The sequence below is a fragment of the Pristiophorus japonicus genome, chromosome 9, assembly GCF_044704955.1.
Source record: "Pristiophorus japonicus isolate sPriJap1 chromosome 9, sPriJap1.hap1, whole genome shotgun sequence".
NCBI classification, from domain to species: domain Eukaryota; kingdom Metazoa; phylum Chordata; class Chondrichthyes; family Pristiophoridae; genus Pristiophorus; species Pristiophorus japonicus.
The window spans coordinates 41,375,126-41,387,313 of NC_091985.1; the positions used below are offsets into that span (position 1 = coordinate 41,375,126).

Below are 12,188 nucleotides of genomic sequence, written 5' to 3' on the forward strand. Positions count from 1 at the left end.
ATGTAGCTTGCACATGATGCATGGCGTTTGTGCTGCACGTAATCATATAAATGTATGCATTGCGGTGATGTTGCTGGCTGTCAATGAGCAAATTGAATTAATTGAAAGTCTGCTTACCGATTTCCACAGGCGCAAACTGCAATCGGATTAATAATGTGAGATTCCGTGAGAAGTGCGGACCTCCCATCGTGTCTCGTATAGAAATTTGTGGGAATGGAAAAGAAATATTCAAAATCTCCACTAAAACTGTCAGATTTATCTGCGGAGGATTTGACCCTTGTCGAGGTCTCGAAGTTAACTGGCTAATTCAGTTCTGGATTAGGCGTCTCGGGGTTGACACTGACCAGAGATGAGAATGAGCTCGTTTTGTTATGGTGTTGCTTTTATAATTCGGTCAGGCCTGGGAAGCCTTGTCTGAAGCATCCCTCTGATCTCTGGCTTTGGCTGTGATAATGGGGGGTGCTCTGTGTGTGTGTGCGCGGTGGAATGCTGTGGCTGTTGACACCTGGCTCTGCCGGCGGCCCGGTTTGCAAGTCTTGCCACAGCACAATTCCAAGTATTAGCGCAGCCAAAAGCTCATAAGTCAATCTGACCAGCAGGTCACCTCCGCGGCCATTGAGCACTTTTGTGCTTTATTAACCTTTCACAACTGACTTGTCATCATTTTGACAACTCTTTCTTTTGTCCCTTTCACAGCTGTTCTGAACTTGGACAATTCTGTGGTTGACCTGGAGACCCTTCAAGCCTTGTATGAGAATGTAAGTATTGGGACTAAAGGACCAAAAAAAACCCCAACAGCAACAGAGACACAAGCTTTCAGAACTAAGCAGTCAGGAACAGGGCATTTAACCCCAATGCTCAAAGCCACATGTTAGTTTATGTTGCAATGCACTGATGCTGCATATTCGGTCTTGTAGCTTAGCTACTGTTTCATTCCAAAACAATCCTATATTTAAGGTAATCTGATTCTCTTTGCCTATTCTTCATGCTATAGCTGTAGGAAATTCAAAGCAATAACATTTTGCCATTTTATACCTCAGTATTCATTCTCCGTCTGGTGGCAAAACCCCAATTGCAAGGCTTTTATTGAGTCCAGTTATGTAAGGTTAACGCAGGAGGTTGTCTGAAATAAGTCACAGTTAAAATGTGTATGCTCAGCTTTATGGAATGCAAGAAGGTTAATGTTTGTAGCCTGTGGAAATAAGCAAGAGGTTTAGATATGACTCGCTTCATTTAAGGGGCACGATTGAGCATTTACTGAGTCTTGACCTATTTTTATACAGATTTTTTGAGTTTAATTCATCACAGCACTCCCGACCAAATTGGGAGCATTTATTCCTGACCTCAAAAATCGCTCAATGCACGAAAAGGTGCCTGAACTCCGAGCACATTTCTTTACAGTGGCAACTTTCACAATTGAACATTACAATATTGGATTTCACTGCTACTGACATGTACTGGGATCGAATAAAATTTCAGTATATATGTAGTTTTAAAAACTGAATCTGTTGAGTTGTCTTGTGGGCCTTTTTAGAAACAAATGAAAATGCAACATGGCACTAGAGAAACATGTTTGCCCTAACTTCTTGCCAGAATAAACCTGCTTCAACTGCTGGTCAGCTCCCCATATTGCTGAGCTAAAATGATTGCGACAGGGCCTTCTAGATGATTGCACGTTTACGTATGAGTAACTTTCAGGAAGCGTCAAAGTTGTTGAATATTTCTGATTTCCATATTTCATAGCACAAACTATTCATCTGCCTGCAATAATGGAAGGCAAAATGAATTCTTTGGCCAAATATTTGGGGGCGACTTAACTGTGTGTATTCGCATACACAACGAGAAACCACTGCTCCCTACGGGATCAAAGTAGGGATGATCATCTTGTAACTTCGCGGAACACTTTTTTATAGTGTACTTCCCCAGCCAGCTTTCCTGGAGAAACTTACAGGGCAACATTCGGTACTGGCCCGTTTGGGGGCGGAACAGTCGCGAGGTGGGAGCTCCAGCGCCAGGCGCTGAAGTCTCGCCCCGCGAGCTATATTGGGCTTACCACCCCCCGAGAGGACCTGCAGTGCAAATTCTCGCGCTGCAATTCAAGTTGGGGGCTGGACCGGTCATAAAGGCATGCGAAGGTCCCAGCCCGATGTGGTGGGACTCCCATTAAATGAGAGGGCCAAACTGCCAACTCTACGGGTGGGAAAGGGGAAGCCATGCCTGGACCACCAGGGAACGATGTGCCATGCTGCAAGATCATGGCACGGATCCCGCGATCTACAAACAAGTAGTAAGTCAGTAAGTCGGCCATTTTTTTTTTTACAGCCACACTGCCCCTTTAATTTTCGGCTTGTGAGCGGACTATAGCCCAGTACGCACCCCGCATAGCTGTCGCTGGCATCACCCGCGACAGTTTCATGGGGCACTATTGAATTTTTGCTCCGGGGCGAAAATAGGTCACTGCGCACGGTGATGACGTTGTCATCGCTGGCGCAGCAGCCCGGGACGCTGCCGGTTACTGCCGCTGCTAAACTCCCACGGAATTTCGTGGGAGCCAAAATCAATGCAGTGCCTGGGCAGGCCAAACAACCCTAACTTTTCTCCCTTAAACTCTTGAGGCAACTGAGGAGCGATCTTCTAGTTGTACACAATGCTTATTTAAAAAAAAAAAGTACATTTGAATGCTGCTTCAAGCTACAATATGAATGTAGTATGATGGAGCACAGTACAAACTGGTGAAAGGCAGATTTAGGACACGTCAGTAAGTCCTTCACACAGAATAGTTAACACTTGTAAAGCACTTCCAGGCTAAGTGATGGAGACACAAACTTTGATACATTTAAGAGACAGTTGAGCGGGGATTTATAATTTTCTTTTCGGTAACTGCACTAAGATGGGCCAAATGATCTTTCTGATCTATTTTTAACGGACATTTCCCAGCACTGTCCGTGAACAATTAGTGCAGAGGCCTCCCAGGTTTTCTAAACTTACATTTGGGTGCAATTAAAATAAAGGACGTGTCAGTTGGTGACTGTATTGGCTGCATGAAGGCAGGAAATGGTCTTAAAGGCACCAGCACCATTAAAGGGGCAGGCACAGTTAAAGTCCCATGAGAGTGCAGAATTTTTTTTTGGAAATGAGCAAGATTTTTACCTGGGCACCTTTATAATGAATAGTAGGTCCATAAATTAATGCATCATGTCAGTGATCTTCACATTTATGTAAAGCTTCTGTCCCCTGTAAGTTAGTTTGTGCGGTTGTGCCAGTGCTGGGGTGGCAGCAGTAGTGTGCACTGTGGTGCCAAGTGTGGGTATGGAGAATAATGGTACGAGATTAGGAGGAGCATGCTGGTACAACTGCACGGTTCCTCTATATTCCCGGCGGGATGAAGTAGTTGCAATGAGAAGGATTCGGTGGTAAGGAAACCATTGTTAGTGGCACACAAAAGGGCAAGACGAGTTGTGTCAGCCATTGTCAAGTGGGTTTGTGGTAATTTCCCTTTGTCTGCCTCCAGATAATAAAAGGGGTGGGCGGGCAGGCAGCACAGTACTGATTACGATGTCTATCGGTGTGGAAAAGACTTAACTCCATTCTGCAACAAATCCTGAAACAGCAAAACCATTTTTTTTATTTAAAAAGCCAAAACTAACACCTTTTCTTGACCTAACCAGCCTGTCCCTTAAGTCCGACAGTGCCTAAATGGCAGCCCTGGAATCATTAGCGCCAGGTATTTTTGGGAGCAGTTTGCCCTGAACTGCACCCGGTGCTATTGGAGGAAATTGCATTCACTGAATGTTTTACTTCGCCCTCTGTATTATTGTCTTGTCGAATGCTATTCCCCAGCTCGGGGGGTGGGGGGAGCAGGATATCTGGGGCTTTGCTGCTCTTGAGTCGGTCTTTATAAAGGTACAAAAGACACCACTGAGGTGAGTAGCTTAGTTCGTATTGGAACAGCAATATGTTGTGCCATCCTGCAATAATTTAAATACTCCTGTATTCGACATGCAATGGTAATCAGGTGCAAAAATGGATGTGGAATTTAGACGAAGTTATGCCATTTTGTATCTCGGCCATTTACATGTTTGAATTTTTCTGGCAATCCAGTCACGGTTGTCACGGTGATCTGTAGAGTTCCATGTTGTAATCACTTTATTAAAAAAACACGCACACGCACGCACGTCTTTCTGAAATTCTGCTAAAATCAAACAGAACGATGACTAAAAGGTCACACTCCCAACAATGTTAGAGAAGCAGCAATTACATTTGCATAGCAAATATTTCAGTTTTATGCCATTTTCATATTGGCTGTGTGTTTATAGATGCTATCTTTCATCTCTTCCTCACCCCCCTCCCCAAGATGGATATTATTTGGTTGCAATAGAGAGAATGTGGTTGAAGATGCTTCTTCGATTCTTTGCTCAGACTATTTAATTTGCCTATCTCTAAATTACACAACCGAGGACACCTGGCATGTTCCTTAATCTAATCCTAATCTTTATCCGAACGCTTGTTTTCCCAGAGCATCTCCCAGAGTCTGTGGAGACTGACCGAAAGAGGCTGCAGCAATCTTCTTGTCTCCTAAAGTGATTCACCATTATAATGAGTTAGGGCAGTAAGGCCCTGAGCAGAGAAGGACCATCTTCAGAGGCCTCTAGTCCTAGTTGTTTCTTAGTTTGATATTTATGCCTCAAGTGATGCAAACCTCAAACCATCAAATGACAGTAGAAAGTTATTTCTGGCAGTCGGGTCTGCAATTGATAGAACATGAAACAGACTGAGAGTTGTCTACATTCCATCAGTGTGAGCCTGTTTAAACTTTTAATAGTATTTTGTGCTTTTAATTCCGCCCCCCCCCCCCCCCCATCTTAAATTCAACAGAAAACTTATTTCCAAATATGTTGGGTTTAATTTAGACTTTTGAAGTGTGGATTCCACCCCCCCAACAAGTGATAACCAGTCTTTGATTGGATTTTCATCACGTGGGGCAAGACTGTAGCCACACATGTTCCCTTCAATTGGGAGAATCTGAGATGGCCGTTTTGGCAGTTTTTAAAGTAGGTTAGCAGAAATGCACCGCGAACCATCATTATAGACACTGAGTGTTAATGGTTCTGGTTTCTAGCACTTGTAAAAATAAAATAGCTCCCTGTCTCTTCTGTACCAACATACTATTGTAAAGGTGTTTTATGACTGATTTTAAAAACTAGCTGCTCGAATATATAAAATAACACCGACTTGAATTCCTAAAATGCTCATGTACAGGAATATGTTTCAGAATGTTTTACATTGAAAAGGGAGAACATTGAATATCAAGCAGGAGCGGAAAAAGGAGCTGGCATGGTCAACGCAAGGGTTTTGAGCTTCTTAAAAGCACAATGAAATGGCAAAGTGGAGGGAACTAGGGAAGTAGTTCCAAAGGAAAGGAACCTAGTGGTTGGAGAAGATCATAAAGATAATGCTGATACATTACCGATGCACCTACAACCAATATTGTTTTTTGTTTGTTCATGTGGGCGTCGCTGGCAATGCCAGCATTTATTGCCCTTGAGAAGGTGTTGGTGAGCCGCTGCCTTGAACCTCTGCAGTTTGTGTGGTGAAGGTATTCCCACAGTGCTGCTAGGGAGAGAGTTCCAGGATTTTGACCCAGCGATGATGAAGGAATGGCGATATACTTCCAAGTCAGGATCGTTTGTAACTTGGAGGTGGTGGTGCTCCCATGCACTTGCTGCCCATGTCCTTCTAGGTGGTAGAGATCGTGGGTTTGGGAGGTGCTGCCAAAGAAGCCAAAGGCGAGTTGCTGCAGTACATCTTGCAGATGGTACAGACTGCAGCCACGGTAGGCCGGTGGTGGAGGGAGTGAATGTTTAAAGTAGTGGATGGGGTGCCAATCAAGCGGGCTTCTTTGTCCTGGATGGTGTCGAGCTTCTTGAGCGTTGTTGGAGCTGCACTCAACCATAAAGTGGAGAGTATTCCATCACAATTCTGACTTGTGTCTTGTAGATGATGGAAAGACTTTGGGGACTCAGGAGGTGAGACACTCGCCACAGAATACCTAGCCTCTAACTTTGTTGCCATGGTATTTATGCGGCTGGTCCAGCTAAGTTTCTGGTCAATGGTGACCCCCAGGATGTTGATGGCTGGGGTTTTGGCGATAGTAATGCCGTTGAATGTCAAAGGGCGGTGGTTAGACTCTCGCTTGTTGATAGTCATTGTATGGCACAAATGTTGCGTGCCACTTACCAGCCCAAGCCTGAAAGTTGACCAGATCTTGCTGCATGCGGGCATGGACTGCTCCATTATCTGAGGAATTGCGAATGGCACTGAACACTCTGCAGTCATCAGTGAACATCCCCACTTCTGACCTTATGATGGAGGGAAGGTCATTGATGAAGCAGCTAAAGATGGTTGGGCCAATACATTTTTTTCCTCTATTCTCCCTCCTCTCTATTCTCCATGTCCCACAAGTAAAAGTTATGTTTGAATAGTTCCCAAGGTGTATGTGTTTGAGAGGTCAATGGCCAAAGCATTATAAATTGCCAGTTGGCAGGTTTGCACCTTTGCAATAAAGCACTGTTTTTGTATGGATCCAAAGGTGGGATCTTGACTATTGATAAATGTACTGCGACACATTAAATACAGGAGTGTTTGTTGAACATTTTGCTGCTTGTGCAGAGATATCAAATGATAGGAACTATAACTAGCTGCATTATATGCATGCGGCCTGAACTAATAATCCGGGGACAAGTGTTCAAATCCCACCATGGCAGCTGGGGAATTAAAATTTAATGAATTAAATAAATCTGGAATAAAAAGCTAGTATCAGTAATGGTGACCACGGGCCCAAGTTTGCCCTTCTGAGGTGCGCCGACTTTGTAGAACAGAAACAGCGCCGATTTCTTACCTCCGTATTCTCCCCGTTGGTTCCAGTCCTGTGGCCTGTGGTGCAGCGCATCGGAATGCATGGTGGGTGGAGCCAGGTCTCCGCGCTGAAAACAGTGCTAGAGTCTGCGTGCATGTGCAGTAGCTCCTGGCAGGCCGATTCTGCAAACACGTGCTGCAGGCTGTCTGGGAGGGGCCCGAAGCACGCGCCCCTAGCCCTGGCCAAATGGGTTCCCTCGTTGGCGGCCAGTGTGTGCTCTGCAGGCTGTGTCAACTCTGACCTGATTGTAAAACTCCTGAAGTGTTTCTGGGGTCTGGGTTTGTAAATCTCAACCAGATGAACCAGGGATTCATGCGGGTGTTTGATGCCATGCCGGACATCAGTCTAGACGTGCCAAACTCTTACAGGACTCTGAAGGGGTTTGTGGACCATTGTCATCGGCAAGTGGTCATCACCAAAGTCCTCCAAGATCAGTGCCCCAAACGTGAAGCCAGGCCCTCTGTGAGCGAGGACAGGAGTAACTGCGACATGCAGGCAGCCCAGTAAGCGGTCCCGATAGCAGGAACAGATGCGCCTGAGCGGAGGGAACATCCACTGTATCTCAAGCGAACAAGATCCTCCGGATACTGAAGTCCAAGGGGCTGGCTCCAGACCTTCCAGAGGATTTGTACCATTTGATCAAGAGGGTACTTCCATCTCCCCCCAACCCCCTCTCTCTCTCTTCTCTCTTTTCCCCCCCCCCCATCCTCCCATCTCTCCTCTCCCCCCCCCCTCCTCTCCTCTTCCCCCCCCTCTCCTCTTCCCCCCCCTCCCCCCCACATCCTCTCCTCCTCCCCCCTTTCTCCCCTCCTCTCTTTCTCCCTCCCCCCTCCTCTCCTACCCTCCCCTCTCCTCTTCACCCCCCCCCCCCCCCAACCTCCTCTTCCCCTCCCACCCCCCCCCCCCCCCCCCCAGCCCTGGCCGAATGGTCTCCCTCATCGGACTTCTATTTTTATTTGTTATTGATTGGTTGCTTATTACTTTGGTCTTGGTGCTTTAGGTTCAGGGTTCCTTCTATTTTTTTATTTGTTAATTAATTGCTTATTACTTTTTGTGCTTTGTTTTGTGCTTGGTGCTTTAAATGTAGTTACTTGCACGGATCCCTTAACTCTAGGTAAGGTTTTTCAGTGTGGACAGAATTGGCAACGTACGCTGGCCTAAGTTAGTTTGGAGCAACTATTTGCTGGCCAAATACCTAAAACCGGGCTAAGTGGCTGGGAACGCCCCCTTTTGGGAAAAAAAAGCTGAACTTAAAAAAAACCGAACTAACTCATTTACACTGGTGCAAATTAAATGGCCAGAATTCCAACTAAAAAGATAATCCATAAAAATCAAGTTGCTCAAAAAAAAGGAGCAACTCCTGGGGAAACTTCAGCCACATGAAACTACCAGATTATGATTAAAAACCTATCTGGTTCACTAATGTTGTTGTGGGAAGTGTTGTACTCAATAAATGGTCAGACTGAGTACTGTGTGTAATGAGCAAGTTGTGACCTTAGCTCCTTTATTGTAGTTCCAGAGTGCAGGTACCTCGTGGGTGACCTGCTTATATACTGTACTCCCAAGGGATGCTGGGATCCCTTGGGACTCCGACAGGTAGGCCCTCTGGTGGACAGGTGTGATGCAGGATACAAGGGGTTAACTACATAACATCACTCCCCCGTGAAGTCAACAATACACTTATTTACAAGGTGAGACGATCTGGGGCTCTGCACTCCCTTGTCGATCGTCTCGGTACAAATATTGGTGTGGTTGGGTTGGTCAGTTCTTCATTGGGCTGTTGGGCAGCCGGCCTTGCCGGGCTGCTGGGGATGATGAGGTCTGTTCCGTGGTCAACTTTGATGCTAGTTGCCACTTTGTGTGTGTGTGTGTGTGTGTGTGTGTTGGAAAGTCAAAGTTGGTGGTGTCTTCTTCGGGTTGTACGTAGCTGTCGGTGAACCGAAGTTTAATTTGGTCCAAGTGTTTTCTGTGCGTTTGTCCATTGGTCAGTTTGACCTGAAACACCCTATTCCCTTCTTTGGCTGTGACCGTGCCAGCAAGCCATTTGGGACAAACACAGGATCGATGATCTCTATCGTGTGACAAGTTTACACGGTCATGGTACACACTCTGTTGATGCCGCTTGTCCTCCACATGATCATGTAGATCGGGGTGGACCAGAGAGAGCCTTGGTTTAAACGCCCTTTTCATGAGCAGCTCGGCTGGGGGAAATCCCTGAGAGTTAGAGGTCTGGTGCGGTAGCTGAGCAGTACTCGGGACAACCGGGTCTGCAGGGAGTCTTCCGACACTCTTTTCAAGCATGCTTGATGGTCTGGACTGCCCGTTCTGCCTGGCCGTTGGATGCAGGCTTGAATGGCGCAGATGTGCCATGTTTGACCCCATTGCGGGTCATGAACTCTTTGAATTCAGCACTTGTGAAGCACGGGCCATTGTCACAATCTAGGACATCGGGCAGGCCGTGCGTGGCAAACCGAGCTCTTAGACTTTCAATGGTAGCCGTGGACGTGCTTCCAGACATTATTGCACGTTCAATCCATTTTGAGTAAGCATCCACGACAACCAAAAACATTTTGCCTAGGAATGGACCTGCATAGTCTACATGCATCCTCGACCACAGTTTGGATGGCCAGGACCATAAACTTAGCGGTGCCTCTCTGGGTGCATTGCTCAACTGAGAGCAAGCATTGCACTGGCGTACACATGATTCTAAATCTGAGTTGATGCCTGGCCACCACACATGGGATCTGGCTATGGCTTTCATCATCACAATGCCCGGGTGGGTGCTGTTTAGTTCCCCAATAAATGTGTCTGCCTTTCTTGGGCAAGACCACACGATTGCCCCACAAGAGACAGTCCGCCTGCAGGGACAGCTCACCTTTGCGTCTGTGGAATGGCTTAATCGCTTCCTGCATCTTCACTGGGACACTGAACCAGCTTCCATGGAGAAAACAGTTTTTTTTACCAGGACCAGTAAAGGATCCTGGCTGGTCCAGGTCCTGATCTGGTGGGCCGTAACAGGGGATTTCTTGTTCTCGAATGCCTACATGACCATAAGCAAGTCCGCTGGCTGTGCCGTTTCTATCCCGGTGGTGGGCAACGGTAGCCGACTGAGAGTATCTGCTGAGTTCTCTGTGTCCGGTCTGTAGCGAATTACATAGTTGTATGCCGACAGCGTGAGCGCCCATCTTTGGATGCGGGCAGAGGCATTGGTATTGATCCCTTTGCTCTGAGAATAGCGATATGAGAAGCTTGTGGTCTGTTTCAAGTCGAACTTGAGGCCAAACAAGTACTGATGCATTTTCTTTACCCCGTAAATGCACGCCAGAGCCTCTTTTTCAACCATGCTGTAGACTCTTTCGGCCTTGGACAAACTCCTGGATGCATACGCAACCGGTTGTAAAATTCCCGATTCATTATCCTGTTGTAACACACAACCGACTCTGTATGACGACGCATCACAAGCTAACACTAATCGTTTACATGGGTTATACAAGACAAGCAGTTTGTAAGAACACAGTAAAGTTCTGGCTTTCTTAAAGGTAGCCTCTTGTGAATTCCACCATACCCCAGTTGCCTCCCTTGCGCAGTAGTGGTTCTAGTAGGGTGCTTAACCCAGGTAGGAAATTACCGAAGCAGTTAAGGAGTCCCAGAAACGCCCGTAACTCCGTCACGTTCCGTGGTCGCGGCGCATTCTTGATGGCCTCCATCTTGGTGTCGGTGGGTCTGATGCCGTCTGCTGCGATCCTTCTTCCTAAGAATTCGACGTCCTGTGCCAGGAAAACACACCGAGCATTTCAACCTGAGCCCCACGCGATCCAACCGACTGAGAACCTCCTCCAGGTTCTTCAGGTGCTCCATGGTGTCCCAACCTGTAACCAATATGTCGTCCTGGATGACCAGTGTACAAGGAACCGACTGTAGCAGGCTTTCCATGTTTCGCTGGAAGGTCGCTGCAGCCGACCGAATCCCGAACGGGCATCGGTTGTAAATAAATAGACCTTTGTGCGTATTGATGCAGGTGAGGCCTTTCGAAGACTCCTCCAGCTCCTGTGTCATGTAGGCCGAGGTCAGGTCCAGCTTGGTGAATGTCTTTCCTCCAGCCAGGGTCACAAATAGGTCGTCTGCCTTGGGTAGCGGGTATTGGTCCTGCAACGAAAAACGGTTAATTGTTACTTTATAGTCACCGCAAATTCTAACTGTACCACCCTCCTTGAGTATCGGAACAATCGAACTGGCCCAGTCGTTGGAACTCCCCCTGCGCGATGATGCCCTCGCGTTGCAGCCTGTCCAGCTTGATTTCCACTTTTTCACGCATCATGCACGGTACCGCCCGAGCCTTGTGGTGGATGGGTCGTGTACCAGGAACCAAATGGATCTGCACTTTTGCCCCCGAGAAACTTCTAATGCCTGGCTCAAATAACAATGGGAACTTGCTTAGAACCTGAGTACATGCGGTGTCGTCAACTGACTAAAGCGCTCGGATGTCGTCCCAGTTCCAATGGATTTTCCCCAACCAGCTTCTGCCAAATAATGTGGGGCCATCCCCTGGGGCACAATCCATAGTGGGAGTTCGTGTACTGCTCCATCATAGGAGACTTTGACTTCAGCACTGCCAATTACCGGTATTAGTTCCTTTGTATAAGTTCTTAACTTCGTGTGAATGGGGCTGAGCTTGGGCCTGTGTGCCTTCTTCCCCGACAGCCTGTCGAAGGCCGTTTTACTCATTATGGACTGACTTGCCCCCGTGTCCAGCTCCATAGGCAGTGGAATACCGTTCAGTTCAACTTTCAACATTATTGGTGGGCATTTCGCCGTGAACATATGTACCTCATACACCTCTGCCTCCTCCGTACGAGTTTCCAATATTGTCTGATCCACCGTGGACTGATCTTCCTCTGCAATGTGGTGGTTTGCAGGATTTGCAGCTCGCCTGCATATTTGTTGGAGGTGTCCCATTGTTCTGTAGCCATTGCACGCATAGTGCTTAAAGCGGCATTGATGGGGCCGATGATACCCCCGCAGCACCAACGGGGTGTTAACTGCCTTGCATTAACAGATGATGGCGGACTCTGGGTCAATTGAGGTCAGGCCACAGCAGCCAACATGTACATTCTGCCCTGTACATTTCTGCTCAAAACCGACGTTACTTTATGCACAGTACTGGCTGAAACTTCTTCATTCTGCGAAATCTGCTTGGTGTTGTCGCTGGTGGACATAAATGCCTGGGCTATCGTTATGGCTTTACTCAGATTCGGAGTTTCTACAGTCAACA

At 47.1% G+C, this 12,188-nt stretch overlaps 1 protein-coding gene across 1 annotated transcript in view; it reads left to right on the plus strand.

Annotated features, from left to right (window-relative positions):
• fmn2b (formin 2b) overlaps window positions 1–12,188 on the plus strand; it is a 596,705-nt gene that overhangs the window by 354,508 nt on the left and 230,009 nt on the right. The window contains exon 10 of the mRNA XM_070890955.1: window positions 697–758. Coding sequence (XP_070747056.1) covers window positions 697–758 — 62 coding nt within the window. The remainder of the gene's footprint in view (window positions 1–696; window positions 759–12,188) is intronic.